The sequence below is a fragment of the Esox lucius genome, chromosome 8 (genome assembly GCF_011004845.1).
Source record: "Esox lucius isolate fEsoLuc1 chromosome 8, fEsoLuc1.pri, whole genome shotgun sequence".
Lineage (NCBI taxonomy): Eukaryota > Metazoa > Chordata > Actinopteri > Esociformes > Esocidae > Esox > Esox lucius.
In genome coordinates this window covers 18,257,283-18,274,510 of record NC_047576.1, presented here as the reverse complement: position 1 = coordinate 18,274,510, position 17,228 = coordinate 18,257,283, and the positions used below count along the sequence as shown (strand labels likewise).

General features: G+C 41.2%; 1 protein-coding gene across 1 annotated transcript; it reads right to left on the bottom strand.

Annotated features, from left to right (window-relative positions):
• Positions 1-1,175: 1,175 nt before the first annotated feature.
• On the bottom strand, positions 1,176-16,898 carry rnf11b (ring finger protein 11b). Its single transcript, XM_010897795.4, has 3 exons — positions 16,369-16,898; positions 4,208-4,377; positions 1,176-3,791 (listed from the first exon to the last, which is right to left on the bottom strand). Exons 1-3 carry the CDS (start codon positions 16,489-16,491, stop codon positions 3,620-3,622), a joined length of 465 nt encoding a protein of 154 aa, XP_010896097.1. The 5' UTR covers positions 16,492-16,898; the 3' UTR covers positions 1,176-3,619.
• Positions 16,899-17,228: the final 330 nt, after the last annotated feature.

Genomic DNA, 17,228 nt, shown 5'->3' with positions numbered 1-17,228 from the left:
GGGAGAATGTTTTAAAACTGACTCTCATGGTTTCAAATAAAAAAAATAAAGATTATATAATTTTTCTTCACATGGTTGGGGTTGTGAGAATTTTTAGATATCGAAATGGGGGCGACGGCCAAAAAAGTAAACAAACGAAAGTCCTAATTGTCACATGCTACCTTCCCGAGGTTAGGTGGTCCACTTTCCTGAGATACTCCCCGTGGCGACTGACTCACTCAGTGTATTGGAGTGTAATGAGCGGTGACATATGAAATGTGGTCCTGCTCCATGCTCCATGCATACAAACAGAATAAGAATTGTTGTTGGGAAGCAACTAAAAACCTCATGTTGGCACTGAAACAATCCTACTTTCACCATAAACAGGACTTTGACAGAGAATGCCATGTTAAACAACATTGTGAGTTTGTAAACCTTCCAGGTCAGTGAAAGCCTTCCAGGTCAGAGGTTGTTGGTTCTAATCCCAACGCTGATGAAAAAGATGTGGTTCTGACCAAGACACAGGTTCTTGCTGGGAGTCTAGCACAATACTATTAGCCTGAAGCAAGTTTTCCTTTTAGGGACTAATAACATTTGTCTCTCCATGTATTTGAAATCACCATCATTAGAAACCATTGGAGTCCAGGGATGTACCATTCATCCACTGTGGTTAAATACAATCTGCTGTGTGTCTTATACAGCTCTGGAAAAAATTAAGAGACCATTGCACCTTTTTCTCTCCTTTCCAAAAAAGTTGAAAAGGAAAGTTTTGAGTGAGGAACAGAAGCGTTCAAGTTGCAGTGGTCTCTTTATTTTAACCCTTCTGTTCCTTACTCAAAACTTTCCTTAACAACTTTTTTGGAAAGGAAAGAAAAAGGTGCAGTGGTCTCTTAATTTGTTCCAGAGCTGTATGTAAAGCAAATGTCTTTTTTCTATTACATTTTGAGTCCACATTGTTTCTTGATCTAATGGAGATATTAGTTGTGGTCTGGCAATGGAGGCAGATTGTCATATTACCTCCCTCTACTGGACAGATGTTCAATTACAAGTTAAAAATGTGCTGGTTGGCTTAGTATCTTCTGGAAATGTAGGAACATCTAAAAACAGCACAGACTGCTTGTGTTGGGAGGGTTTGCAAGCCAGAATACATTTTTGGCTCAAATCTGTTTCAAAGAACCCATGAAATGAATCACATGTTCAATAGCATAGTTTCATTTAATATTTGCCAATAGTACATATGTATACATAACAAAGAAAATTCTCACAGGGATCCACACAAACACACTTTACATGCCTTACATACTGTATATCTGATGGTATTGCTGTGCACATCTCCAATGTATGTTGTTGGAGGCTGCAGATAACAGGAAGTGCACAATTACATTGTTGATTTACAATTTCCATTATTTTAGCCTCTTCAAAAGTAATGGGCAATGGGTCCTTCATTGTCCATGTCTGGCCTCTATATCAGCTAAAGTTGGTCTCATGCCAGCCTAGGAGCCAATCAACAACCATCGTTTTAGACCTAAGGCAGTAGACCTCCACATTGAATGGAGATTCAAAAAATAAGTAAAAGTACTGTGCAAAAACTAGTGCCCCTCCCCATTCTCTCTATAACAAAAATAGAGACCAGTCTTACTATGGCAACATATGTGCAAAGAGCATAGGCCTGCCTTCCAATTATTACTAGTCCTCTGAATGACAAAGAGATTAATTGTCTGGAATGAGGGCTAGACTGAGTAATAAGTTACTACATCCTTTGTGAAGTAGATAATGTACCCCACCTCCAAAAATAGATTAACATGTCACTTGTGCTTTCACAGTAATATACAGGAAATTCAAATATCCCCCCAAATGAAATCAGCTTTTGAGAGTTTCGTATCTCAAATACGTTTTGATAAAATTATATCTCATAGTAATCATTTAGCATGAAGCTGACTTGCCCCCAAAGAAATACAAATGTTTCCCTAAAAACACAAAATAATTGGACATGACAAAAACCATAAACATTATTTTAACAACTTTTTGCTAAACTAATTGTGCTGATTAAATGGTAGTTAACCGACCTTGGCATGTGAAGATAATACATTAAGGATGTCTTTCTAGATTTAAGTATGAAAATCCATAAAGTCTTTAAAAAAAAGAAAGAGCATTATTTACAAGCAGAATAAGGTAATACATACAGTTAAGCCCAAAAGTATTCATTCCCATGCCAAATTTTGAGCCATAGTGAATTTTTATTTGACCAATAGGTTTCTTCTGGCTGCAAATGACCTCAGCGCGTGACAAAACACAGCAAGACATTGTGCTGGAGACAAATTAATAACGTAACCATTTCTGTTTTAACCATGACTTGCCGTTGACTAGTAACTGACTAGAGAACTGCTGTTCAGCTGTTCTCAGTTTATAGGTAATTAGAATGCTCTCTCATGGTGGAAATTACAAGACTATTTTAAATGGTATAGAAACTTGCATTATCGCAAAAAATTTGCTACAAATTGAAGGGGTATGTATAATGTTGGAAATAGTTACGTTATTCATTTGTATCTCCAGCACAATCTCTTAGTGTGTTTTGTCACTTGTTTGTCATTTTCAGCCAAAATAGAAATTCACTATGGTTCAAAAGTCACAGAAATACACTCTGCTGTACTAAAATCAAAGTTGGCGTGGTGGTTAGCTTTGATATTCAAACTCTTTGCACAACAATCCATTTATTATTCTGATCTAATAAATAAACTCAAGGGCGTTTAACTAAATGTAGGCATTTTAAAATAACTCAATGACTCCAGTGTGTATGCTTTAGTGTAGGATATGGATTACAAGACTAGGAATTAGGTGACGGTGATAGTTGAATATACTGGTATGGAACACAATGTGCAATCTAAAAAGTGGTAAACAAGAGCAGTAAAGATGGAATATGAATATGTTTAGGAGGCCTAATACTTGGAAATAATGCAGACCCGAAACCTTGTCATCCAATATCACTTTTGAACTGATCCATCATTAGTCTAAGAAACTAATTAAGTATGAAGTCAACTTCAGGCAAACTGATCCAAGGGTCACTGTGTAAAAAAAAATAAAAAATAATATGTGTTGCAGATACTGAACGGGGTGAAATTTGCATTTATTTTAAACCACTTGAGAGCATAATAATGCTAATCTCTTCCACTAAAACTTGAACAAAAGCACAGGTTCTTCTGGCTTGTGTGTATTACAGTCTGCTCATCTGCATTTGTAAATATAATCTACTGAGCCCTTAGGATGACTCAAAGAACAGACGTTGAGTTGAACACAATGTTGAGGGAATGGGCTTTGGTTGATATCAAAGTGTGGATGGAAGGTGACGTGTTACGCTAAGAACCTCCTCTTGATCACCATTATCCAAAGTCCTTCCCTAGCCTGACATATCCTGTCCAGCAGGCTTGGCCAGTGGGTCCCAGCAGAGTTCTTGGTTAGTCATCCAACCACCTTTGGCGAACCATTACCACCACGTGGCCCTAAAAAGCTCCCCGGTGATGCAAGTGCTGTCATCTGGGCTTGCAGGTGCTAAGTGTGTGTGTGTGTGTGTGTGTGTGGGGGGGGGTGTTAAGTCAGAACAGTGACAAGCAGGGAGGATGTTGTAGAGGGCCGTTGGCGTTCCTCAATTGGTTTCGTAGGAGGAGAGCAGAGCAGCATCCACAGGCTCCATGCAGGAGGGACAGGTGAAGGAGCGCATCAGCCAGTCGTCTATACAGTCCATGTGGTAGATGTGCATGCAGGGCAGGAACCGGATGGGGTCCCCGTACACGAAGTCCATCATGCAGATCACACACCTGCATGGATGGGGATTCAAAAATCTTTGTGTTATGTGGGATTTTCTAATCGGTTATAAATGGTCCTCCAAAATGATTTTTAATAACCACTTTTAATACTAAACTGTTAATCATGAAGGAAATACAAAATAAATTGTATTTAAGTGTCTGAAATACTTTTTATATTTTATGTACTATTCAAAGCTACTTTAATTATACTAATTTTGCTTTTTATGTTTTATATGTGAGCAAATGTCAAGAAGCTCTAATTATTTGTATCTGTTGATTGGTATTCATTCATTGCAAATCAATATTCACCCGGAAGTGAAATGCAGATTACGCAGACACCTAATGGTCATTCAGCAAGAGGCCATGATTCAACATTAAAAATGTTTTTCATGTTGTGTTTGAGTGCATTCACTGTTGGTAATACTCACTCTCTGATTTTCTTCTCAGAGCTGTCACTTCCTGCATCATACACTCCCTTGGGGAGGTGGTGGATGAGGCCAATGCGCTGGGCAATGCGGACCTGCTCGTCCTCGGTCAGCTGGCTGGCTAGACGGGCCTGACCCGGCGTGGGGTGGTAGACTGGCAGGTGGAGCTGTTCCTGCAAGGCCACAGCGGCATAGCAATGACAGTTAACAGAGATAGAGTCACCTGTGCAATGAAAAAGGGGCTTTCCTGAACAGGGTTTATGTGCAAGGAAGAAATTCTGGTGTGAAGGGTATACAGGGGTAAACAGAGCCACAAGCTGTGGGTAGCGCTGTGCAAATTCCTAGAACAAAGGCCAGATTAGAGTAAAGCACCCACATTGCCCAATCACTAGTTTCATAACATTCAAAGGGTGTACTGGAACAGCAGCTTGTTTGTTGTGTACAGTGCAATGCCTTATTGCCATTACAACATTTTCACATTTAAAACTACCAGGTTAGAGACCCTAATGATGAAACAGCAATGCCCATTTGCAATATGCTTATTGCCCTCACCCCAGTTGAAAGGCTGACCGACTCAAAAATAAAAATCTCGCTAGGTAATTTCTCCAACTTGGTAAGTGACAGAGGGCAGTGTCCTGTGTTCTGACCTAAAAAGAATGTTGTCTCACTCTGGCACACAGTGCGTTAGGGGCAACTGGGAGACTCAGGTTTCCCTGTCTTGATTAAAAACACATATCAACCTTGATTGATAGATATACCCATACCATCTAAGAACTTAACCACTACATCAGAAGTGGTTTGAAATGACAGATCCAGCAGGTGGCAATCTTTCCCAAGTCTTTCAGTCCAAAAAGGGAAGACATGGGTATTTTCAATTCAATCACTGGAACTGAGAAAAAGCTGTTACCCATGTGTGAAGGTAACTTGGTGATTTCTATCAGACTTCATTGGGTTGTGGTTGAATGGCAACTCACAGTCTAAATATACACTCACCTAAAGGATTATTAGGAACACCATACTAATACTGTGTTTGACCCCCTTTCGCCTTCAGAACTGCCTTCATTCTACGTGGCATTGATTCAACAAGGTGCTGAAAGCATTCTTTAGAAATGTTGGCCCATATTGATAGGATAGTATCTTGCAGGTGATGAAGATTTGTGGGATGCACATCCAGGGCACGAAGCTCCCGTTCCACCACATCCCAAAGATGCTCTATTGGGTTGAGATCTGGTGACTGTGGGGGCCATTTCAGTACAGTGAACTCATTGTCATGTTCAAGAAACCAATGCTCAGGTAGGCTGTGGCATTTAAACGATGCCCAATTGGCACTAAGGGGCCTAAAGTGGGCCAAGAAAACATCCCCCACACCATTACACCACGACCACCAGCCTGCACAGTGGTAACAAGGCATGATGGATCCATGTTCTCATTCTGTTTACGCCAAATTCTGACTCTACCATCTGAATGTCTCAACAGAAATCGAGACTCATCAGACCAGGCAACATTCTTCCAGTCATCAACTGTCCAATTTTGGTGAGCTCGTGCAAATTGTAGCTTCTTTTTCCTATTTGTAGTGGAGATGAGAGGTACCAGGTGGGGTCTTCTGCTGTTGTAGCCCATCCGCCTCAAGGTTGTGCGTGTTGTGGCTTCACAAATGCTTTGCTGCATACCTCGGTTGTAACGAGTGGTTATTTCAGTCAAAGTTTCTCTTCTATCAGCTTGAATCAGTCGGCCCATTTTCCTCTGACCTCTAGCATCAACAAGGCATTTTCGCCCACAGGACTGCCGCATACTGGATGTTTTTCCCTTTTCACACCATTCTTTGTAAACCCTAGAAATGGTTGTGCGTGAAAATCCCAGTAACTGAGCAGATTGTGAAATACTCAGACCGGCCCGTCTGGCACCAACAACCATGCCACGCTCAAAATTGCTTAAATCATGTTTCTTTCCCATTCTGACATTCAGTTTGGAGTTCAGGAGATTGTCTTGACCAAGACCACACCCCTAAATGCATTGAAGCAACTGCCATGTGATTGGTTGATTAGATAATTGCATTCATGAGAAATTGAACAGGTGTTCCTAATAATCCTTTAGGTGAGTGTATATGCTGCACCCGACACCAATCCTCATCATGATCTAGAGAATGGAAACGTATAGAGTCAGCGATTCTTCACTGGTCTACAATAGTAAATACATTGGACATTTTATTATGACTCAATACGATAAACATTATTTTTCTTTTTACAAATTTGTCTATGTACTTAAACTGAATGATAAGTTTTCTGCACACTACATTAAGGAGCAACACCTTTTTTCTAAGCAATTAGAAAGGCAGACAGCATTTTCTAAGAATACACTGTACTACATCGGCAGTCTTTTCCTTTTTTTTCTGGCACACATTCTAAAGACCTCAATTAATGTGTTTGCAGATTAATATAGCAAGCATTGCAACACAGAAATTAATCCCTGTAGTAAGACCAGGGAATCTAAAGCTGGAGAGAATGCTACTTGCCCTAAATAGATGTTATTTAAAGTGACAACCTCTCCAGACTAATACTGAATATACCCTAGCATTTAGAAATAAGAGAAACAATCCTATTCCCAATCACGTTGGAAGAGATCATGTTAATCGAATACCATTCCATTTCGAAGGTTCCACTAATTACACCTAACTAGTAAGAAAGTAGGCCTGTTATGTTTCATGTTTCTACTAGTATTTATGTGAATACACAAGATATCACACATTCAATTAAACCATGGTTCCCTCCCAACAAGGCAACATTATAAATAAATAAGGACACAGTGGTAATAAAGATATTAGTGTGAATAAAGGATGCAAAAATAGTAAAATATGGAGTAAAATATATCAGCATATCAGGTAAGGAAATAAAGATGTTTAAAATGTGCAGTAGTAAACACTAAGTCTAAAAATGAATGAAAAGTAAAAAGGAGCCTAGTAGCAACAGTTAGGAAGTTTGTGTGGGTGGTCAGGCAGTCCAGTGTCGATCAGCCTAACGGCTGGCATATAGAAGCTGTTTTTGGGTATTCCTGTCATGAAACAGAAAGAATCAACACATTGAGTTTCAATGCTATCCATCTGTTAGCGGATCACAACAACAGTCTAAACTAGAGCCTGGTTGTAGGATCTGGGACAGGCTACAATGCACATCATGTGATGTGTGGTCAGACGTTCACTCAGACAGACAATCTCTGCGGTGTATGTCTGAGTGAAAAAAATGTTGATGGGATAATGGCAAGGCATGGATGACTGGAAACAAATAAGCACATTATTTGCCAAAACATTAGAGCAGGCTGAAAGCAGTACTTAAAACATCCGAACATGTTCCAACCTCAGACTGCAATTCTCTTGGAATCTGTTTAAGCATGAGTGATTAAGGGATCACAGTACTACATGGCCTTATACTATAAGGTTGAAATTACATTGTGAAATGGTGAACATTTTGAAAAGAAAGCTTGGAATTTCAGCCTGTCAGGGTGGGATGGTACTTCAGGCTATTTGCATGTCACAAGGCTGAATGTGCATGGAAATCTCTTAACTTTCTTTACAATAAATGATGAATATATAAAATTATCAACTAAAACAAATCATAAAATATAGGTCTGCGCAAGCAAGATATGGGTTGAGAGTCAAATAAAATGACAGGATATCAATTTTCAACCCTGCAGTATCTTCTCCCCACCCACAGGCAGACAGAAAATGAAAGTGTAAGTGTCTTCTCACCTCCACGAGGTCTGGTGTGAGGCAGCTGCATCTGTGTTGGGGCAGCACTGGGGTCAAAAGGTCAAAGTGCAACAATCCACACTCTATGCACCTGGGGGGGGGCAGCTGGGACGTGACAGCTTGGCCGCTCGTTAGGAAATCCTTGGGGTTATGAAGGGGGCAGGAACAGGACACGGTCCTTCTCCCTGTTGTCCCGTTTCACTCAGAAAGTCTGTCCGGAACGGACACCCTTCAATTAACTAATCAGCTAGCAAGCCGCTGTTATCCGATTTAGGGCCTCTCAAGACCGAAACAAGACTCAAGTGCCTGTGGCACTTAGTGTTATTAAAAAGCAGGGCAGTAATCACATCCTCTTCATGAGGGTAAAGTGGACAGACTCGGCACCCACTGAGAGAGAGTGAGAGCAGAGAGAGAGCAGAGAGAGAGCAGAGAGAGAATACTAAGCCACCACACAGTTCTGTGTGCACTTCCAAGCCCCAAGGCAGCCAGGCACTTAGCAGACAAAACAGGCTGCTGGCATGTCTCCACAGAGAGAGGAGACAGGCACACAGACAGACAGTGAGAGAATTGCGAGTTGGGATGTGAGAGAGCAAATGGGAGAGAATTGGCATGAGAACGGGCTTGGGCCTGTGGCCGTCCCAACCACCCTCTCCCACCTCCCTTCTGCTCATGCAAACACGCCTTTCATCCCACAGTTTGAATTCCAGGCTGTGCGCCCGTAACCCCAACACTCCCCCAGTGGCTTCCCCCAGGGGGACGAACAATGACAGGCTGCCCATCTGCCCTGTCTGGAGTCATGGCGCTGGAGCACGACTCCCGGAGAGGCACTGCAACTGCGTGACAAGCGGCTCTCTCCACCCTTTTTCGGGAACAAACTAAACGGAGCGGATAAGTCCGAGCCCCTGCTGAACACTCACTTCTCTTCGGCCTGCTTTTCAACAGTAGTGTCATCAGCGAAGCCAAGGGCAAAGTGCTGCTTTCAAAATGAATCCTCCTGTGGAAGAGGCATGAATCAGGCCTGCCACAGTTAGTAGCATGACTTGCAATATCCCCTTCCGAAAACAACGCCGCGAACTGCAGCCCGCTCGCTGTACTAGACAATATGTCGGGGGGGGGGGGGGGGCAGAGTGCAACCGTGGCATTAGTTGAGTATGACCTAAGCGTCCTGTAGTGTAGCATGCACTCTGGTAGCACACACCAGGGGAGGGGGGAAACCAACACTGGATGCCGTGTTGAGTTATCTTACAGAGGCTTGCAAACAGATAGGTCCTATCACGAGTCTGTCAGAATAGCTAGATGTCACATCATAATCCACATAAGAACGAATACTGCCATGGAAACGTTTGTATTGCTTGCACCCGATTTCAAAGTTAACCCCACTCAAGCCACCCGACCGGTGGTCATTCACACACACAACAGGGAGTGCGAAGCTCTTGGTTAGGTCGTAGATCGAACAGCCAGTCAGAGCCGAACACAGTCATAGATTAGTAGCAGGCGGTACCAGAGCACACAGCGGGACCTCTGAAGCAGGAACAGTAAACACAACACTGTCAGCTGGCCGCCTTCTTGGTCAAGGCTGGCAAAGGCCTGTTTGTTTGTCCTTGCTGCTGCCGGAGTTAGCGTGTCACAGTTATATATATGCATAATCTGGGAAGGTTGTTGTCATGTTTTTATATGAGACAGAGTGACTCATGAACAGGCCCCATATTTAGTCAGTACAGTGTTGGCCTGTGAGATCACTGTACTGTATCACTGAAGAGAATTGTTTCCATCAAAGCACAAGTAAGACAATTTAGCATTGCATTTTCACTGGTAGAAAAAAAATAACTTACTACAAAAAATACAATTGGTTACTTTATTTTAAATCAACAACAGGTTTTTTTATTCATAATAAAAAATCTGTATATATACACATGTACATAAACATATCCAAAAACAGTACACTTTTCCAAAGCAGTAGTGGTAGTTCCACAGAACATATTGAACAAGGTTACATCAATATGATGGTTGTGGTGTCACTTTTTATTATCTTTACCCCATTTTCCCCAATTCTGTTTGGTCAAATTCAGGATAATGCCCTTGCATCATCACAACAAACCCACATCAAGTGTGCGAGAGTCCAGGTTCATGACTTGGGTCCTCTGTTGTACATTTCCCCAAGCAATTTTGCTTCTCAGACTACTTACTCAACCAGAAAGCTTTCGGTGAAACCTGCCCACTTGAGGATGACACTTTCCCCAGCCACAAAGAATGAGATTTTATTTTAGCAGATGTGTCATGGTTTTGTAACTCAAAACCGGTTTCATGACTATCGCCACTGTTCATTTCACTATCGCCATGGCTTAGCGAAGTCAGCATCTATCCCACTCGAAGCTACGTTTGTTATTCATATTACTTTATCTTTGCTTTTCCCTTACTCTTTCCCTCAGACAGCAGGTCTGACAGCTCATTAGAGAGCACCTCCAAAGCAAACTTTTCCTTTTCCTGGTCCAAAATAAGCTTGCAGGCACCAAGCAAAAAAAGAAAAACGCTGACAAGACGTCCAATCACCGGAGCAGTGTCTGTGAAATACTGCATGTTCTCACCTCCTTCATGCCTCAACAGCCTTTTTCCTTCAGTTCCCTCTGGGACTCATGACATCTCTGAGGGGAGATTTGGTGTTCGTTTTCCGTCTAGGGGCAGCACATGCTGAAAGTGAGTTTTAGACCAGACTCTTCCCTCCAACCCTGGCACACACAGCCAGGGACAGGCCATTTCATGTCAGAGAGGTGTTCGATCCAATGAGGTCAGACTTGAAAACAAACTGACAACAGGATAATGGCCTTTGTGCTAGGCTGAACGTGATCAATAAAGCAAGGTCTCTGCTCCATTACTGGTTAAGGAAGAAAAAAGACCCATGGATGAGTCATGACAGGGAAGCTAAAATGGTGGGTCCTGCTGCTCAGCCCAGGCCTATCCCGGGGTTCCACAGAGATGCCCCCTCCCACCCACTAACAAGTACAGGTAGTTATCTGCTTTGGCCCAGTCGGATGAGTCAGCAGCACTCTCGCCAGCTGCTTTCCAAATATCTGCCTGCTCCGCACACCCTTTTCTCTCCCGACGGCCCCCACAGAGTGACAGTGGGGGAAGGCCATTTACCTCTGCTCATGCCGCAACGAAGGACCACAGAAACCCAATCTCCAATAAACAGCTCTTATGAGCTGGTTTTCAAGGTGGACCGGTTGGTCTTGTTTAGTGCTTCCCACTGCAGTTTTTTTGTTGTTGTTGTGATGCCCACTTTCTGATTATGGACTGCTTTAGCTGCAGGGCAACAGGGCATGTTCCAGAGAATTGAGGTTTGAGATGGGCGTCCTCCATCGTACATTATCACTGTTCTGCTTCTTATTACACAGCTCACTCAAATGCACCCCTCAGCAAACAACCAATAGTCAGTGGAGCGTGATGAGACATGCCAGTTGGGTCTGATTTCCACGTGTCCACCCATGGCAGCAATAAGCCCATTTATGTTACTCTCTGCTGAACCCCTTCTGGCACTTGAACTCATGTGCACCACTCTGGGTCCCAAAAGCAAATGTTTTTGTGAATGAGTTACCTGTTGTCACTAAAAGCACTGAAGTTTCCAGTGTTGGGTAGAGGTCTAGATAAAAATAAAAAGTGTATATTGAGAGTATAGCCCTTTCCATCACAGAAGTTAAGATTAATCATTGCATTAGCCAGACACGTTCTGATATTACAGAAAGGCCATTACCAAGAGTCATTATGACCCTGTGTGATAACATTTGAAGATATTTTAAGCGTTGTAAGAGACACTTAAATCCAATTTAATTTCCTGTTTGCGTTTCAAGCATCCTAAAATTAGCTGCATACAGCACGTTTGGGAACTCACCTTTGGTATTCTCATAAATATCGTGGTTTAAAAGTTGCCTAGGAAGAGATCATTGCTGTGCCTAGAAACGACCAAGGAGGCACACTGCTGTGCATTGAAAGCCAGTGTACAGCAGTTGAAAGAAACCAGTAAATTAGTTTAGCAAAGCACTCCACTGTGCCACAACTATTATATCTATTCAATTCGAGCTCCCATAATTCAATGTCTCAATTGTTCTTAAGATGTGTTACCACAGCCAGGGCTTATCTGTGAATCTTGGCAACATATGACTAATGGTTTGATTGTTACAGACATTTGCGATCACAAAGTAAAGATTATGCAGGAGGACATAAGAAATGAAGACTTGCAGCTCCGAGGCTGTCCAAACAAACCAGGGGCGGGTCTCTTTTAAAGAGAAAATACTATTGAAAACTTTTACCCAAGGCAAGCGTGTAGATTTTAAATAATGTGCACCCTAAAGCAGGTTTCTGGCCATCCTTTGTTTAAACCATTGTTCAAACAAACCTCATAACATTGAAATATCCAACAAGAGCCTCAGCTGTTTAACCAGGATATTGCACAACGCTGCCTCCTATTCAATCGGTTACAGGAAAATCAACTCCAGACGGTTAAATTGCAGCCCTTTCTATTCCTTCCCCATTCTGGACCTAAGGATAGACTCTTTAGGAATTCTGAAAAGATGAACGAGGCTTCTGGTGGTTTTTATTTTAGGGGTTTTTACATTAGATATTTGGTGCGGGTAAATCTGCATTTCTGTGCTAGTGTAAAAAGAAAATGCTTACGTTTGTATAATCAAAGGGCGTCATATGCCATTGCCTTGGTATTTAAACTGTTCAATGGTTTTTCGACATCTTTGTATTTAGGTGACATAAAAACATGACTTCTTTATTCAGTTCTGCACTCAGCGTTAACATCATAGGGAGGAAAGCTTTCTACCTGTTGGTTGGTAATTGTTTTGAATGTCAATATGTAAAGCAGAAAGACATACTCTTAAAAGAGAACATCACTATTATATAATGATGGTTTTGATTTCAGTATTTGTATATTTTTCTTTGTAAAGCACACTGAATGTATGAATTGTGCTATATAAATAAACTTGCTTGCGTGCTACAAAGATTGCTCACCTTAAAAGATGTCTCAGAAGAGATCCATAGTTCAGTTCTTTTAAGAGCCATTACAATTATTAGCCACCACTACCCAAAAAATATTTGAAAGTAATGGGACAGTGTAATAATAAATCAAAAAGAAAAATGCATTGATGTTACTTAAAGCAAAAACAGACTATTGTTATTGAGCAGTGTCTGAAGTGAGCAGAAGTGTGCAGTGGTTGTTTAAAGAAAACCAAACAATGGATGAACAGTTTCTCTTGGCCCACAGACTACTTTCAGGGTTAAGGCGTTGAAATAATTCAACATCAAGATTTAAAAGACCGCATCAACAACATCAATTTGCCCACTAAAAGGGTTAACAGCTGCAGAGAAGCATATCCAATGGCATTTAACGCCAAGAGTCCTGAAGAAATGTTTTACCTGCGCATTACAGATTTCTTGACTTCTCTTCAATGCGAGTAGAGGAAGCAATACAGACTTCTTCCTTGTGGTGTCTCAAGGAGGAGCAAACATAGCTACTGAGTAGTAAGTAAACATTTATTTTGCTATCCTGACAAAATGTAACATTGAACAACACCTCCAAGACTGAGAAATAGAAAATGTATAGAAATGTCTCAGTTCAGTCAATTTAATGTAGATTGCTGGAGAAAATAAACAGATCCGTTAGGGTAAGGTATGCCTTCTCATTGATTGTAATGTGTCTATTAGGAACACCTGTTCAATTTCTCATTAATGCAATTATCTAATCAACCAATCACATGGCAGTTGCCTCAATGCATTTAGGGGTGTGGTCCTGGTCAAGACAATCTCCTGAACTCCAAACTGAATGTCAGAATGGAAAGGAAGGTGATTTAAGCAATTTTGAGCATGGCATGGTTGTTGGTGCCAGACGGGCCGGTCTGAGTATTTCACGATCTGCTCAGTTAATGGGATTTTCACACACAACCATTTCTAGGGTTTACAAAGAATGGTGTGAAAAGGGAAAAACATCCAGTATGTGGCAGTCCTGTGGGCGAAAATGCCTTGTTGATGCTAGAGGTCAGAGGAGAATGGGCCGACTGATTCAAGCTGATAGAAGAGCAACTTTGACTGAAATAATCACTCGTTACAACCGAGGTATGCAGCAAAGCATTTGTGAAGCCACAACATGCACAACCTTGAGGCAGATGGGCTACAACAGCAGAAGACCCCACCGGGTACCACTCATCTCCACTACAAATATGAAAAAGAGGCCATCATGCCTTGTTACCACTGTGCAGGCTGGTGGTGGTGGTGTAATGGTGTGGGGGATGTTTTCTTGGCACACTTTAGGCCCCTTAGTGCCAATTGGGCATGGTTTAAATGCCACGGCCTACCTGAGCATTGTTTCTGACCATGTCCATCCCTTTATGACCACCATGTACCCATCCTCTGATGGCTACTTCCAGCAGGATGATGCACCATGTCACAAAGCTAGAATAATTTCAAATTGGTTTCTTGAACATGACAATGAGTTCACTGTACTGAAATGGCCCCCACAGTCACCAGATCTCAACCCAATAGAGCATATTTGGGATGTGGTGGAACGGGAGCTTCGTGCCCTGGATGTGCATCCCACAAATCTCCATCAATTGCAAGATGCTATCCTATCAATATGGGCCAACATTTCTAAAGAATGCTTTCAGCACCTTGTTGAATCAATGCCACGTAGAATTAAGGCAGTTCTGAAGGCAAAAGGGGGTCAAACACGGTATTTTTATGGTGTTCCTAATAATCCTTTAGGTGAGTGTATGTCTCTAACATTTCAATTTTGGAGATCCTGCTGGCCAAAGAATTCCACAGAGGCGGTTAAAGCCCTGTCAATTGTGGTAGATGACACCCATGGCAATGAGAGCCTTACTGAAAGAGTTGAGATCTGGATCTCCAGTTCTGTGCAGAAATCCTCACATTTTAGATAGGGCATTAACCTGTTAACACTCATTACTTCCAAGCTAACAACTTGCACGACATGAATGGCTTACAGAGTAATAATTTTTTTTGAGTACAGTAAAGTTGATGACTAGCAATAAAATAATCTTGTGCCATTTTCTAAAAAAGAACAGCTAACAGCTGCTGTGTTTTCCCTTGAACAGTAGGCTATAAACTAGGGCTGCAACAACTAATCGATAAACCGAAAACGTCAATAATAAAAATTGTTGGCAACGAACATCATCATCGATTAATTGAGTCTGTATCAAACATAGCAAAACATTAGGAAAGATGGCAGAGGCTACAGCAGAGGGAAGTCACCTACGACGTAAAACTTCAAAAGTATGTGACCACTTTAAAGAATTCTACGAAACCCTTTGTTGCCAAATTTGCAAAGCAGAGCTCTCATTGAACCGGAGCATGACTGCATTTAAAGAGAAGACAATTTCCATTAACAGTATCAGTCAAAACACTCAACCAGCTTCATGATATCCTGGAATGCTTTTCCAACAGCCTTGAAAATGATATAATGATAACCCTTTAGTTTTTGCACATGTTCTTATTTGTTTTAGAACTACAGCCTACAATTGTTTAAATGAAGGCATCGTAAAAACACTGAAAACTTTTGTTTTAAATAAAACACTTGCATTTAATTCTGGAATTTATATATTTTTTTCAATCCGATTAATCCAAGCAGTAATCAACAGATTAATCGATTATCAAAATAGTTGTTAGTTGCAGCCTGACTATAAACGACATTCCAGGTCTGGAGAATGAACAGCTTCAGACTCTTTTTGCTGTATCAATACTAAGTTGTTCTCATTACATGCATTGCTACATTGGCACTTGTGTCCCTAGTCCCTTGTAATGGGTTATTATGGTGCTGCCATCTATAATGTAGAAAGCTTGAAGTCTGACCGAAATTAAGCTGCAGCTACAGTATAAACTTGTGATCATAAATATAACAAATCGAGATACAAAGGGGTATAACAGTACTATTTCAACGTTAGTTTATAAGGACAGCAAGTTTATGGTTGTGTGGGGCAGTGATACACAATGAAAGGCGGTGTGTAAAGTTATCTGCATACAGGCAATATCCACTGGCCATATTCCAAAGTAATTATTATGGCTGACTGTTTACATTAACATACCAAAAACAAATGGCTGGCAAGCAAGCAAACTCCTTGTTTTCACTTCGGGCAACCACCTGGCAGTTCCACGTAAAGTAATAGTTGCTTGGCATAACGAATCGTGATAAACGAGTAGAGGTATTTAAATACTAAATAACTATTAAAGTAGCTGACCTTAGCAGACAGTACCACGTAAAATAACAACAGTTATCACACTGAACACTGAAAAACAAGTAGAGGTATTTAAATACTACAGACAACACTGCAAAGGCAGCTGACCTTACCAGAAAACTATTCAGCTAGTACTGTACGCAACATTATTAGTTAGCTAGCTAATTCGGGTGACCTACCTGGTACGGCGGTGGGGGTTCCTGATCTGGATCTGCCCCGTCACCAAAACTAGCTCTATCCGATTGTGATTCATGAAGCAAGGAAATATCATCCGAGGTTGGTGATTTTAGGCAATTTCCCATCTCCTCATCAAACTCCTTTTGTCGCTTTGCAACGTCAATGGACCTATTTCTCTAACCTTTCAGTAGATATGTGCACCGTATGCAAATCAATGCTGTTGGCTTCTACACATTACAAATGATCTAACAAGCCACGAGAGCTGTAATGTTCAATAAAAACAAAACATCACCACACAAAGAGCCTGGCTAGCCAGCTAGCTGTTTGACACCCTCACGCTGAAGAACATATGTCTAATGGTGATTTAAGTTGTTCTCCAGCTAGCTAACTAAAACACCTCTCACAAACACCTGTTCTAAGTTGTAATTTAACAGTGCTAAAACTCTAATTATTAATGTTCAAAAACCGAATTCTCCTTTTCAGATTGAAGACCAGAAAAGGGACTTCCCAGCCTTAACAAACGATGGCAACATTAAACTCCGCCCCGCGATTAACAGGCCAATCAACTGATTTCTGTTTTGAGGAAGCTCTCCTCTGTCTCACCAATCATATTGGTGTTAAAATGATGTCACTTGAGGTGCGTTTAGATTGCTTGAACGTTTAAAGACTCAAGCTTTGTCAACATTTAACATGAATTACAATGTAATAAGTATGTATGGTCATGGCCAAAAGTATTGATATCCCTCTCCAAAAGTAAGCTGAAATGTACCTTCACTTTATTTCACTGTTAATATTTACCTCCACTTTATTTCACAGTTAATATTACAGAAGCTTGATTAAGAAGCTAATATATCTTTTGAAA